This window comes from Geotrypetes seraphini, chromosome 10, assembly GCF_902459505.1.
Source record: "Geotrypetes seraphini chromosome 10, aGeoSer1.1, whole genome shotgun sequence".
NCBI lineage: Eukaryota > Metazoa > Chordata > Amphibia > Gymnophiona > Dermophiidae > Geotrypetes > Geotrypetes seraphini.
The window spans coordinates 119,836,819-119,851,795 of NC_047093.1; the positions used below are offsets into that span (position 1 = coordinate 119,836,819).

Genomic DNA, 14,977 nt, shown 5'->3' on the forward strand with positions numbered 1-14,977 from the left:
ACTCAGAGGGTGGTGGATACATGGAACGCGCTTCCAGAGGCTGTTGTAGACAAGAAAACATTAAATGGTTTCAAAGAAGGTTTGGATAGATTCCTAGAAGAAAAAGGGATTGAGGGATATAGATAGGTATAGACCATTGCTCAGGCAATGGGCCTGATGGGCCACCGCGGGAGCGGACCGCTGAGCAGGATGGACCTAGGGTCTGCCTCAGCGGAGGCAACTTCTTATGTTCTTATGTTCTTATATATATAACAATTCACTTAATATGCATTGGAGGCCCCAAAATGCTGCATGAGACTCCATTTTCCCTTGTGACAGCTGCCTTTTGCAGCTTCTGTGCAACTCCACTTCCGGTGCATTCTGCCCTAAGCCCAACCCCCAAAGCACCATGCGGGCACCACTGGCACTGATAGGATAATATGCAGACATACCTAACCATCATAAGCAATATAACGCACCACCTTGGGAATATGGAAGAAGTGCCCTTAAACCACTGAGCTCCATCAGCTCCATCTCCCCAGTGCAGGCCTGTGCTGAGATGCTGGCATCTATGCTCCCAAACAGCCGATGCTGCAACATGGCACTCGGCAACCCCTGCATTCGCTCGACGGGGGTGGCTGGATCTGGCGAAAAGTGGGGCATTAGGTGCTGTCTTCTTAGGAAATGCATGTGGGCAGGGCAGGATTCTTTGAGGGCCCCTAGGCATACAAGTACACTGGGACCCCTGGCCCTACCCCGCCCTTGCCTCGCTCCTACCCCACCCATGTCCCGCCCCCCATTTATCTGTTTTCTTCTTTACTTCTTTATTTCCACTTGTATTTCTTTTTTTTAAAAAAAATTCAAAACAAAGATAAGTATACCAGTGCACAGTTTTTCTTCTATGCAACCCCCAAACATCTCTGAACAAATCCGTCTTCCTTCCCTTCCCACCTACTTACCCAGGAATTTAACTCTGAACCCTTTCCATGCTTATATGTAAGTGTTCAAATATTTGTAAAGCAGTAATACTATCCAAAATATGTCTATATTAATAACCAAGTTTACAATGCCTCTCAACTGCCTCACTCTACATCAACCAATTGTAACCCATTTGTATGTATAAACAAACAACTCCTCTAGTACATTTCACTCCATGTATATTAATTTGCAACGAAACAACAAGGAAAACAGTCCACCAAAGAATCCAACGTAAAACAAAAGAAGGTTGGCAGAAAATAAGGAGATTCAAATCAGGTTAATTCAAGGTGCTCCCAAGAACCATGCCTGATGCATTGCGCCAAAATAAGGCTAGTCAACGCTAACAAAAAAACATGTCTTTCATACAAACAGAACACAGAAAACACCTTCGCCTAGTATGGAATAAGTAATCACAAACTAGCCTCTCCCCCTTTTACAAAACTGTTGTATGGTTTTTAGCCACAGCCAGCGCTAAAAAAATGCTCTACAGCAGGGGTGCCCAACGCGTCGATCGCGATCGACCAGTAGCTCAGGAAGGCAACTCGAGTCGATCGCACTCGTGTTGCCGTCCTGATCTACGGGCCGATCAGCCTTCCTCTCCAGTGTTCTCCCTAGGGCCTTTTAGCTGGGCGGTCCGCCCAGCTGTCATCTGCCGCTGCTGAACATTAAAAAAAAAACCCCAAAAAACCGGCTTGGAGATTTCAGCCCCTAGCGAACTTATGCTCCGGGCTCTAACGTGTGCGTGCAGGCTTCTCTTCTCTTCCCTCCGAAACCGGAAGTTATGCCCGGGGAGGGGGAGGGGGGGGGGAGAAGGGAAGCCTGCACGCACATGTTGAGAGCCCTGAAGCAAGCGTTCGCTACGGGCTAAGGCGGGAGACATGTTAGTGAAGCATTTCCTCTTCTTGCTGCCGGGTCCTGCCTACTTTCTGTTTCCGCGAAGGCAGGACCCGGCAGCATTTCCCCCAACAGTTCCTCGCGATGCTGGTCGGCCGAAGCAGGGAGAGGTTGGGGCGGCGTCGGCTTTTGGGCGTGTTATTGGCGTCGGCTTTCGGGCCTGTTATTGGTGGCGGTTTGGGTCCTGGTCCCCGATGGCAGTTTGGGTCCCCGATGGCAGTGGCAGTGTCTTGGGGGAGGGCAGGGAGAAAGAAAGAAAAAGGGCAGGCAGGGAGACAGAAGGAAAGAAGAGAAACAGAAAAAAAGGAAAGGGAGGCAGAGAGAAAGAAAGGGCAGGGAGAGAGGAAGGAAAAGTTGGGGGAGGGAATGAGGTGTGGAGGAGAGGAAGCATACAGGCTGAAAGAAGGGAAGAAAGACTGGATGCACAGTCAGAAGAAGAAAGTGCAACCAGAGACTCATGAAATCACCAGACAAGGTAGGAAAAATGATTTTATTTTAAATTTAGTGATCGAAATGTGTCTCAATTTATATCTGCTGTCTATATTTTACACTAAGGTCCCCTTTTACTAAACCGCAATAGAGTTTTTTAGCGCAGGGAGCCTATGAGCGTCGAGAGCAGCGCTGGGCATTCAGCGCAGCTCCCTGCGCTCTAAAAACTGCTATCGTGGTTTAGTAAAAAGGGAGGGGGGTATATTTTTGTCTATTTTTGTATGGTTGTTACTGAGGTGATAGTGCATAGAGTCATCTGCTTTGACCTCTTTGAAAAACCCTGGAATAGGAATGATAATTAACATTTTCTATGCGTACAGTGTGCGTTGTGTTTTTTTAAAATTTTATTGTTGGTAGATCATTTTGACTTGGTCATTTTAAAAGTAGCTCGCAAGCCCAAAAAGTGTGGGCACCCCTGCTCTACAGTTTTGTAAAAGGGGGGATAAAATAGAAATACGTAGACAAAGGTTAAATAAAACCACCAAGACGCTGGACTCTGCATATAATGCAACACCACAAAAACAGCAATGCATGTCCCCTAAAGCAAAAAAATAAATAAATAGAAAATTTTTTCTACCTTTGTCTTATCTGCTTTCAGCTCTCCTCATCTTCTTGTCACTCTCTTCCTTTCATCTTCTGTCCTTCTATGCCACTTCCAGAAACTGTATGCCTCCCCCTTCCATCTTTCCCTTCACTCCCATTGGTCTGGAATCCATCTTCTTCCATTCCCTCCTCCAATGGTCTGGCATCTCTCTCCTCTCCTTCCCTTCCCTCTCCCACACCCATACCCCCATGGCCTGGAATTTTACTCTCTCCTCTCTCTTCCCCCCACTTCCATCAGCATCAGCCCCCTTTCTTTTTACCTCAAACCCAAATCCATCCAGTATCCTTCCCCCTTATGTTTTCCCCCTTTCCCTGCACACCAATTCCATCAGCATCTTCCCCCTTTCTTTCCCTCCAACCCAATTCCATCCAGTATCCTTCCCCCTTTCCCTGCACCCTAATTCCATTAGCATCTGCCCTCTTTCTTTCCCTTCAACCAATTCCATCCAGTATCGTTCCTCTTGTATATCTCTCCGCTTCCCCTGTACACCAATTCCATCAGCATCTGCCCCTTTCTCTCCTTCTACCACTCTTCCATACCACCCTGCCCCCTTTCTCTCCCTCCACCACCCTTTAAGGTCAGAGGGGGCTCGCTGAAGAAACAGAGGACCCGATGTTTTTTTTCCCCTTGGCAATGCAGAGCCCCGGGAAAGATCGGCAGTGCTGGGCCCCCCCTGGAAAGATCGGCAGAGCTGCCCCCCCTACCCAAAGATAGACAACACCACCCTCTCCCGGCATCGCCATCAACCAACCTGAATAAGTGACGTCGGAGGGGGTGGACCGGCAGATGCAAAGAGTTGCTGCAAGGTCTCACGATGACTGCGTCTGCCGGTCTAACCTCTCCGACATCACTTACCTCTTCCCTGAACAGAGCCGGCAGATGCAGTCATCATGGGACCTTGCAGCAATTCTTTGCATCTGCCGGTCCACCCCCTCCGACGTCACTTATTCAGGTCGGTTGATGGCGATGCCGGGGGAGGGCGGTGTTGTCAATCTCCTGGGGAGGGCCCAGCACTGCCAATCTTTCCTGGGGGGGCCCAGCACTGCCGATCTTTCCCGGGGAGCCCGCGTTGCCAAGGGGAAAAACCCAAAATGAGTCCTCTGTTTCATCGGGCCCCCCTGACAACTTCGGGCCTTAGGCATGTGGGAGCTCCCAGTCATCCATCACAACCCACGCACTGCCCAGCTGCTTCCCAATGGCAGCGACTCTACCGCTGGGACACAACTGCCTCGCATGAACCGCAAGCTCCCAGAGCTCCCCAACACCAAATGGGCAGAATACATAGCACACCAACAGGAAGCGATCGCGAGGAAGCAGAACTACCCTGAGGAATGCACAAAACTGCCCCTGCTGCCTACCTGCACTGCAGCAACTCTGGTCTCCCTGGCCAAAAGGACAAAACAGCGTGCCATGCCCCCAATGCGAAAAGCACAGGCAGGCCGCATCTCCAGGTAGCGGGGTGTCCTCTTCACCCCAACACGCCCACATCCCCCTACACTCTGTGAAGCTGTGAACGGCTGGCTAGGTGAGGCTTACAGCAGCTCCCCCAACTGCCCAGCAGTGATGGGCCGACACCAAAATTGGGGAGTGGGGAAGAGGACCGAAACCCTGCGCTACTGCCTGACTGAGCCGACGTGGCTCTAGCTGCCCAACTTCCCCCAGCGCAATTGGTCCTCCACATTCATAGAGCGAAACCCCCTTTTCCCTGCTGTCTACCTGGCACTGCCTCATGCTACCCCGTGTCCCAAAACTGGAGCTTCACTCCAGAATGGAGGCTTCCCCTCGCACAGGCAGGGCCACCGGGCAGCGGGGTGTCCTCTTCCTCTTGGCGTGCCACTGAAAAGATGGCTGTGCCAGGAGGGATCTAATTTAAAATGCCTGCCGCTTGTCTTGCTACACCCCTTTCTCCCTCCCATTGGCTCCTCAGCTTCTTCCCTGCGTGCCTTGACCCGCGAGGCACCCCCTTTAGTGCAAGCCTCGTGAGTTGCTCTGGCCTGCTTCTAAGACAACTTCAGCCCATTTATACAATCTGTATCATAAAACAACCCAAGTCTCAGGTTCAAAAATCGACTTTGATGTTTATGCAAGAAAAAATATCTGCCATTTGGTGCCACTTTCAAATCATTTTTCTGTTTTAAAGATGAGTGCAAAGGTCTTTGCTCTTACAGTCCCAACTTTCTATAGATCTGTCATTGAAGATGGAAGAATGAATTGAAAAGATAATGTATATTTCTTTTCTTTGTGCCTTCCTTCTCCCCATTCACTGGCTAGTTACATTATTTATTGGATTTTTGTTACTGTATACCGCACTTCTAGAATGGAATCAGAGAAGTTTATATGGCTGTTATAAAATAATTTTCCTAAGCTTCTTCAGGGAGTTGGTCCGTACTTTAAGGTTGTGTCAATCTATAAGTGGGAGGAGACAGAGAGTGCTTTACCTCCAGAAATGGCTTTAAAATTAGTTCTACTTATAGTTATAAACAAATGTTTATGTATGCTTGAAATTACCTGTCTAACCTGACAATACTTAAAATGCACCCCTCACTTCTTAGCTCCATCGTTATCTGAGGAACCTCCATTTTAAGAATGGTCTAGGGGAAGAGATGTACCTGGATGAAAATGGAGAACTCGCCATTGGATACGATATTTTGAATTTGAACTTTCTTCCTAAGACAACTTTGGAATATAAAGTTGTTGGACGTTATAACCCCCATGCTCCCCCAGGGCAGGATTTCACCATTGATGAGAAGGCGATCATCTGGGAGAGTTCTTTCACTCAGGTCAGATTTAAATGATCAGAGGTGCTGATCCAAACAGGTATCATGAAACTTGTCATAAAATGGTCAATAGAATGGTGTATTTTGGCTTTCTGGGCAAAACGTTAGCTTCCAAATTCTGTAAAGGTCACTTAAATTGGAGTGCTGATCCCATGTGTGTACTTGTAGGGCTAGATTCACTAAGCAAACCAATCGTGTACCGATCAGATTGTGACACCTTTGCGACCTGATTTTTCTCCAACCTGATTCACTAACCTCTCCTCCGATCCGATTCTGATCCATACATGCAAATGAGGGGAAATGGCATGCAAAGTAGGAAGGACGCGATTCACTATTTTTTCAGTCACACCGATTGGTAAGAACCAGTCACTTGTACTAAAACCCTGCTCTCTGCCCCGATCTCCTGCTCTTAGCCCCCAACTCTCCTGCTCTTCCCCGCAGTGCAAGCCCGTGGTTTTAACGTGCCTTTAAAACCACGGGCAGGCAATGCGCTTTTGCAGAATATATAAAAAAGGAATTCTTCCTTTTTTTATATATTCTGTAAAAACCTTTAACTCGCATGCCTTTCCCCCCCATGACGATGTCCCCCCGATGATCCCCCATGCGCCTTTGCCCACTGCTGTCACAACCTATGGCAGCAGGGGCAGGGCCTAAGGCCCTGATTGGCCCAGGTGCCTTGGGCTCCACCCTTGGGAGGGGCCTGAGTAAGTAATGCCTCTCTCGACAAGTCTGATGCACGGGGCTGGGCCTAAGGCCCTTGTTGACTCAGGCACATCAGGCTCCTCAGCCAATTTTGGACTTCCTTAGTGAGTACCTTAGCAAGTCCATGATTGCCCAAGGGAGGAGCCCAAGGCGCTTGATGCAATCAGGGCCTTAGGCCCCACCCCATGCATCAGACTCATCAAGAGAGGCATTGAAGCAGGAGGGATTGAGAATCCCTTCATCTCCGTTAAAGGTACGGGGAGGGGACCAGGAACAAGGAGGGGGCATCTGGTGGGGGGGGGAAGTCGCATGCCATAATTTTAAAGGGCGGCGGTGGCGGGACACAATTTGGAGGGGATTTGGGGAAGGGGTGATGGGGCACTTGTCGAGAGAGGAAGTGGGGGTTCATTTTTTTTTTTTACATCAAGCTGATATTTTATGTGTGTAAAACACGCAAAATATCTGCCCAATTAAAAACATTTTTAAAAGCCAGAAGCCCTGACAGCAGTGACAAGAGGCTGCTTCTTCTATCACTCTAGTGATCTGTGCAGTCGGTTGGTGGCGTGCCTCTGATCACCCCCATTTGCATGAAGATGTTGGTGAATCAGTCAACCTGCCTCCAATCGCCCACGGATCGGAAGGTTAGTGAATCTAGCCCATAGTATTAAACAACTTTCCCAGAGTCACAAGGAGCTGCTGTGGGAATTGAACTCACAACCTCAGGGTGCTGAGGCAACTGCTTGAATCACTTGGCCACTCCCCCACTTAGAAAGGAGAAGGTGTTCTTTTTCAGGAAGCAAATGGAATGTGAGAGCGGCATGAAGCTGTTTTTTTTCTATTTTGAAATTTGTTGGCAGTTCTGCAATTTTTTAACAAGTTTTTTTCATTTCACTGTTATTGTTTTTAATGTGATGTATTATGAATATTCAATTATTGATTACTATAACTTATCCTTAGGTAATTAAGCTCTAAATATTACTATATAACTTAATTAGTCTTTTTTTTTTTTTAATTCTTTATTCATTTTCAAAATTACATTAAGTGTATATATATATGTTCAATCACATTAACAATAAATATATCACTTACAGTCTATCATTTGTACATTATATAAATTCTTATCCCTCCCCTTCCCACCCCTCCCTACCATATATTCCATAATCCATAATATTAATAATTAGTCTTTATAAATCTATTTCCATTCACATCTGATTTGAGGCTGGTCTAATCTGGCTATGCACTGTCAAGAATCAACACTTTTTGGGTATTTTTACAAGTACCTTCCTAAGCATGAAATATGCTGTTATACATGACAACAATTTAAAAAAGAGCATTCCATTTCAAAAACAACTGTCCAGTATCAAATGAAGTTACATAACATGCTTTCTCAATCTTCAGAAACCTCCGCAGTTCAGATGCAGTCCAAGTTGCCATCCTGGTTACAGGAAATTAACCAAGGAAGGAAAACCCATCTGCTGCTATGACTGTATTCCGTGTGCAGAGGGAGAGATCTCCAACCAAACTGGTGGGTGACATCATGGAAAACATGGGATACAAATAAATATAGGGTATCTATTATGGTCCCTGTTCTTGAAATTAAGAAGGGCTGTAGGTCTCCAAAAAGTGTAATTCATTTTCAAGTTTCAAGTTTATTAAAAAATTTGTATACTGCTTATCAGCCAAAGACATTTAGTTTCATACATATGATAAGGTGTGGTAAATGCAATGATTGATAGGATAGATACAAAGAAAGGGAGGACACAGGCTGGGTGGGACTATTTTTCCTTTACAGAATGGGAAAAATTCCTCTCTTCCTATCAGCTGGCCACGCAGTCATGATGATAATTCAGTAACTGCCCTTTGTCTCTTTAAAAGCAAAACACCATAGGGTAGGATACCAGACGGAGAAGGCATAGGATGAAGCTAAGTGGTGATAGTCTCAGGAGTAATTTAAGAAAATGCTTCTTTATAGAAAGGATAGTAGAAACGTGAAATGGCTCCCAGTGGAAGTCGTCAAGATTAAGATTGTATCAGAATTTAATATAGCATGGAACAGGCATGTGGGATCTCTTATGGAGAAGAGAAGATAATGGGTGGTGGGGAAGGGCAGATTGGATGGGCCATTAGGCCTCTAACTGCTGTCATGTTTCTATCTTTCTATGAAAACTCAGGAACTCAGCTTAGTCGAAGCACAGAGATACCATGAAATAAAAAAAATGAATCAATCTTGTCTTATGAAAATTAGGTTTTCTTATGAGTGCAAATAATGTGGAAGGGGGGGGTTTATTATATGTCTTCTTATGTTTGATGAAAGTCATTGACTATGGGGGAGGGAGGGTTATGGATATTAAGTGATGTATTTAAATATAAATTGATGTTATATGCTATTACACTTATTGTAAGTTTTAAAAATTAATAAAGAATATTAAAAAAAAGAAATTTATGTAGAGCCACACAATCACCAAAATATAAAAAATATATATATTATAGAATTTTTAAGATAATGCATTAAACACTCAACTTCTATATTTGTAGCTGAAGGAGGACTTACATTCAAATTTTGTAGACATTGTAGGTACTATATATCACTTTGGAACAGAGTGGTGTGTTCAGGGCTTCAGGATTCAGATTGGGGGAATGGTTGCATTTCTTGTGCAATAGTCTATGGCAGGGGTGGGCAATTCCAGTCATCAAGAGCCAGAGCCAGGTCAGGTTTTCAGGATATGCACAATGAATATGTATGAGATGGATTTGCATGCACTGCCTCCTTGAGATGCAAATTTATCTCATGCATATTTATTGTGGATACCCTGAAAACCTGACCTGTCTCCAGCTCTCGAGGATCAGAATCGCCTACCCCTGGCCTTCAATATCTGCTTGTAGGTAGCATGAGTGCATATACTACCTGCTCTTAAATGCAGCCGTGTTATTTTTAGATATTAGAGTTAAACTATCAGGTGCTAACTCAATGTGCAGTTCCCACTCCTTCAATCTCCATGAATTGGACTGTTCTGTCTTGGCTGAGCATTGAAGATTATAGGACTCATGATATTTAAATGCACTTTAATAAATAGATCTCATGATATATGTGAGATAATGATATGATAATCTTCTTTCTCAGATATGGACACCTGTACAACATGCCCGGATGATCAATGGTCAAACCAGAAAAGAGATGCCTGCATCCCAAAAATGATAACTTTCCTGTCTTTTGAAGAGCCTCTAGGGATTGCTTTAACTTCCATCAGCATGTTCTTCTTTCTCATCACTACTGCCATCTTGGGAATCTTTATTTATTACAGAGACACTCCCATAGTGAGAGCCAACAACCAACACATCAGCTATATTCTCCTCATTTCCCTCATACTCTGCTTCCTCTGTTCATTGTTATTCATTGGGCATCCTGAGGATGTCACCTGCATTCTCAGACAGAGTACATTTGGGATCACTTTCTCCATTGCTCTCTCCTCTATACTGGCAAAAACCATCACTGTGGTCACAGCCTTCCAAGCTACCAAACCTGGAAGCAAACTCCATAAATGGATGGGTTCCAGGGTTTCTAACTCTATAGTCCTTTCCTGTTCCCTTATTCAAACAGTTCTGTGTCTTGCTTGGTTGTTCACTGCTCCCCCATTTGCATTTCTTAATATGAGATCAGAAATTGGAACAATACTAATTGAATGTAACGAAGGGTCAGTAATTGCATTTTACTGTGTTCTGGGTTATCTGGGATTTCTGGCTGGCATCAGCTTCATCATAGCTTTCCTAGCAAGAAATCTACCTGACAGTTTCAATGAGGCCAAGAATATCACCTTCAGTCTTCTGGTTGTCTGCAGCGTCTGGATCTCCTTCATCCCAACATACCTGAGCTCCAAGGGCAAGTACATGCTGGCAGTGGAGATATTTGCTATTCTGGCCTCCAGTGCTGGACTGTTGTGCTGTATCTTTATCCCTAAATGCTATATTATTCTGCTGAGGCCTGAAAGGAACAACAAGAAGGACCTAAGAAAAATATAGGTGCTCTTTTACTAAACTGCATTAAATGCTATCACACACTTAATACGGGAAAATGATTAATCAGAAAGTGCATTAAAGCTTTTTGTAGTAATTTGCCAGTCAGCATGTACTAATCGAAGGTGGTGGGTCATAGAAAGGGCATGGACATTCCAGTGTTCTCCTACTTGAATATTAAGATGATCAAATGAAAACTGGATAATGTGGACTTAACAAAGAACTTATGACTTCCTAAACTAGAGGTGTTAAGTGTTCCTACCTTAATTTTTGCAAGTCCTAAGCACTAAATCTAAAATTGGCATTTGTCTTGAAACAACAACAATAAAAGAAAATACTGTCCCTTAAATATGACATAGCGCACCGGAAAATACCATGTGAAAACACAATTTTAACTTTATTTCAGCACATATTAGTATGATGGTATAGACTTGTAACATGGATTTTCTGTTTAGAAAATTATATTTTGTTGGACTAAAACTGCAAGAAACAACTATGAGTTGGTGTTGAAAATTTCTCAGCCCATTTGAAACTTCCACAGTTTTCACTGACAAGGTTCAATCAATAATCTGAAACTATGTCAATACATTTTGTTATGATTCTGCAAATTATAATGAAGTATGTTGACCTTGTTTCAGATCTTTGATTGAAATATGTGAATGAAAATTGTGGCAGTTTCAAGTGGTCTGAGAACTTTTCAGCATCCCCTCGTATGTTATTCAGAAAATGGAATGAGTGTAGAGAATTGTAGTCTCTTTTCTGCTTTACTTTGATGAAGTATTGGGAGGGCAGCTTAAAATGGACATTTGAATTAAAAGGAGTTCTGGACTGGAAACTTTCTCTCCAGACCAATGATTTTAAAAATGCATGGAGTGTCTGACGGCTTGTTCACTAAAAAGAACTGATCCAAAGTAAAGCCAAGCTCCTGGCTTAAGTAACATTCTTGATTTAAGGAAGGGAGGGGGACCAAGATCTTACTCACGAGATTAATTTGCCTGCCACATAAAGCACTGTTTGGCAATATTATTTATTTGGGTACATATAAGAAAACACTGATAAGGCTTCAAGTTATTCAAAATTCAGCAGCTCGGCTGATTTTTGGATTGAAAAAACGGGAACATATTATTCCCTATTATCAAAAACTACATTGGTTACCGATGGAGGCAAGAGTTTTGTTTAAATCTACCTGTATCTGTTTTAAATCAATATTTGGTATGGCTCCTGAGTACCTGGTCTCTCATTTTTTTCTAGACCATTTTAACAGGCCTACACGCAGAATCCATATGGTTGATTACCTTACGGCCGAAACACATACGTGTCGAGTCTTGACTTCAATTTATATATTAAGCACCACATGTCATCGTCTCTGTTTTCTTTGTGTGCCAAAATTGGCAAAGACAGGTCAGGATTAAATAAGCATATTTTATATGGCATTTATATCATCTGCTATGTGTGTGGCTGTAAGTTTGTCCAGAAAAACCTAAAGTTGGAAAAACCATTCAAACTGAAGTTTTTTCATGAATTTGATTGTGCTTGATCAGAAAATATTTGTAAAAACATAAAACCCATCCTGGGGTCACTCAAAGCCTGGCTTGTATCCCTTATATGGTGTTTTGGTGTAGGATTGGATGGGGAAGGGCATCAATGAGAACTCCACTAACTTGAAACAACGGGATGGTTGGATAGGCTGGAGTGAGCTTGGACAGCAACTTCGCCAGTTGAAACCTAGGAAAATACCAGGTGGGCTTTAGTCTATGGCCCAGAAATATCAAAGAAGAAACAAGTCAACTTAATCATGTATTTTTAATGGGAATAACTAATGGATAAACTGGATGGACCGTTAAGTTCTTTATCTGCCATCATTTACTGTTACTATGAATGTTTAGCAAAGCCAGTGGACAGATGGTCTGAAGATCCAAACTTGCATTCTGATGAATGGTTTCTCAACACAGTGAAAAAATAGGTACTTCACGTTCTCATGATGCTTTTTGGCATTTATTGTCTTCTTATTGCGACTCTTTAACTCAACTACACTGAAGTGTGATATTGTTGTATTTTGTGCTACACTTGCTCAAGGTCTGATTACTTGTACTATTAACATCTTGTACTATCGAATGATGTTTCTACACTTTTGACTGTCTTTTCTTCTTTTCTTTATTTTGTCTTGTTATCATTATATATGAATCGGTCATGTATTGATTTGCTATTAAATTGAAAATAAATAAACATATTGAACTTAAAATAACACAGCTGAGCGAGGTGTTAAACTGAGGCCTAGTTGCAAGGAGTTGAACACCATTGTAGACTTCAATTCACACTTTAGATTTTTGAACAACTCTAGAGTGGCTGTTATGTTTCTCTAGTGATCTGCTGGTGTGATTTTGTGCACCATCTAGAACTGCCTATATGTTATAGGCGTGGTAACATATTGCTAGTAGCTGTGATTGTAATGCCAGTGTTCACTCTGCACAGATTGAAAACTGCATAGACCATGCAGATTTTTAATTCCCTGGATATTATCTCCCTCAAATCTCCCCTTTGGTCTGATCTCTCCACATATTCCTCCTTGGTTCTAATCTCCCATCTATAGTCCCCTTCACTTACCTTCCCCACCCCTCACCATTCTAACTCCCCAGTCCCTCTCCCAAATCTCAGACCTGCCCCCATGGCCGGGCTCTTCACTACCTTGGGAATTATGCAAAGGTGATCCCTAGCAGTCTAGTGGAATGGGGAGGAATGGTCTCGTTCCACTCCTGCCCCATCTGGCAATGAACTCCAAAGTTTAAATACATGTTGAATGAAGACATTTTTCTTCCAGCTTGTTTTAAATTTACTATTTAGTAACTACATTGCATGTCTCCTAGTCTTATTATTTTTGAAAAGAATAAACAAAGGATTCATGTCAACCCGTTCCACTTCTCATGGTATTTTACAGACCTCTATCATATTTCCCCTCATCCGTCTCTCTTCCATGCTGAGGAACCCTAGCTTCCTGTGGTATGTGTTGACATTTAAAGAAGGGGTATAGAGGAAAACCTAAACCAGAGGTGTTCAACCTCAGCCCTCACCAAGTCAGATTTATAGGATTTCTCTCAATAAATATGCGTGAGATCTATTGCATACAATGGAAGCAGTACATTCAAATAATCTCATGCATATTCATTGGAAAAATCTTGAAAAACTGACTAAAAGATGCTCTTTTGAGTAGACCCGTTGTTGTCTAATGCTTATATACTACTATATCTCCTACTGAATTAGCATGAGATACTGTGTATGTAGGGGGTGAAAATTTTATACCAAGATACTTAAGCCCAGAGGAGCACCATTGAAGCAGAAAGGAAGCTAGCATAGTTTTTGTATAGTGTATATTAAGTGGCATAACATCAGTTTTCTCCCAGTTTACAGTATATCCAGATAGAGATCCAAAACGCTTAAGCAGGGCTAGTAATGCTGGGATAGACTTTTCTGGATACATTAAGTAGAGGAGAACATCATCTATGAAGGCCATATGCTGGACTTCTTCCTTAACTTGATTATTCATGGAAATTCCAAAGATTGTGAGATGTGGCTGAATTGTGTGCAATAATGGATCTAAATCTAAATTGAAGAGCAACGGTGATCAGGGGCATCCTTGATTGGTTCCCCTGGATAACTCAAAGGCCTCTGTGACATAACCATCAAGAAAAATGCAGGCCAATGGGCAATAGTACAATACATTGACCTTAGTAATAAAATTGGAGCCTAGATGATACCAGTGCAATGCCTCAAATAAATAACGTCCATTCAACATAAAGGCTTTATTGGTGTCAAAGACCATAACACAGATAGGAAAGTGGTTTTTTGCCATGCGTATTTGTATATGACTAAAGACCCATGCACCTGTGAACAAATCCACAAGATTGCCCTCAAAATTCAGTATTTTCATAATTAAACAACTGATAAATTCAGCTCTAAGATAGAAAATATGACTCTATATACAGTGAGTCTTCAGGGGTTGACTATCTGTTATATTCTAATCATCAAAATGCATTTTCTAATTTATTTATTTTCTGTGCATCATAAATCAAGTGCACAATTCCCCTGCTGGTATTATTACACTCTTCACAAAGCATGTTCAGAAAAACAAGTTTATAAAAATAATCTATATTTAATATCAAATGCACAAGTCAGTGGATAAAATCCCCTGAGGTTGAACCTTTCAGGAGCAGAGAACTATAAAGATCACACGAAGCCCACACAGTTGCAGCGTTCACATCAACATCAGGATGAAGTTCTCTGGTCCAATCATAAAGTGATCTGTGTCCATCAAAGAGTCTTCTCAGTGTCAATTTGAAACTTCTTGCATAATACATAATATATAGATTTAAAAAGATGGGTTTCACTATGACGTGCAGAATCTTCCACTAGAAATTTCCCAAAGTGACAGAGCAGGAAGAGCAGTTGTTCCTCACCTTGAAATATGGCAGCTTATCCCCTTTTGATTTTATTCATATTTTACACTGATCTCTGGAAGCCTATTGAGAGCCAATGTCCAAAGCTGTAC

At 42.8% G+C, this 14,977-nt stretch overlaps 1 protein-coding gene across 1 annotated transcript in view; it reads left to right on the forward strand.

The window, feature by feature from the left end:
* LOC117368563 (vomeronasal type-2 receptor 26-like) overlaps positions 1–10,440 on the forward strand; it is a 33,525-nt gene extending 23,085 nt beyond the window's left edge. Inside the window, exons 4-6 of the mRNA XM_033962294.1 lie at positions 5,497–5,724; positions 7,822–7,948; positions 9,545–10,440. Coding sequence (XP_033818185.1) covers positions 5,497–5,724; positions 7,822–7,948; positions 9,545–10,440 — 1,251 coding nt within the window. The remainder of the gene's footprint in view (positions 1–5,496; positions 5,725–7,821; positions 7,949–9,544) is intronic.
* Positions 10,441–14,977: the final 4,537 nt, after the last annotated feature.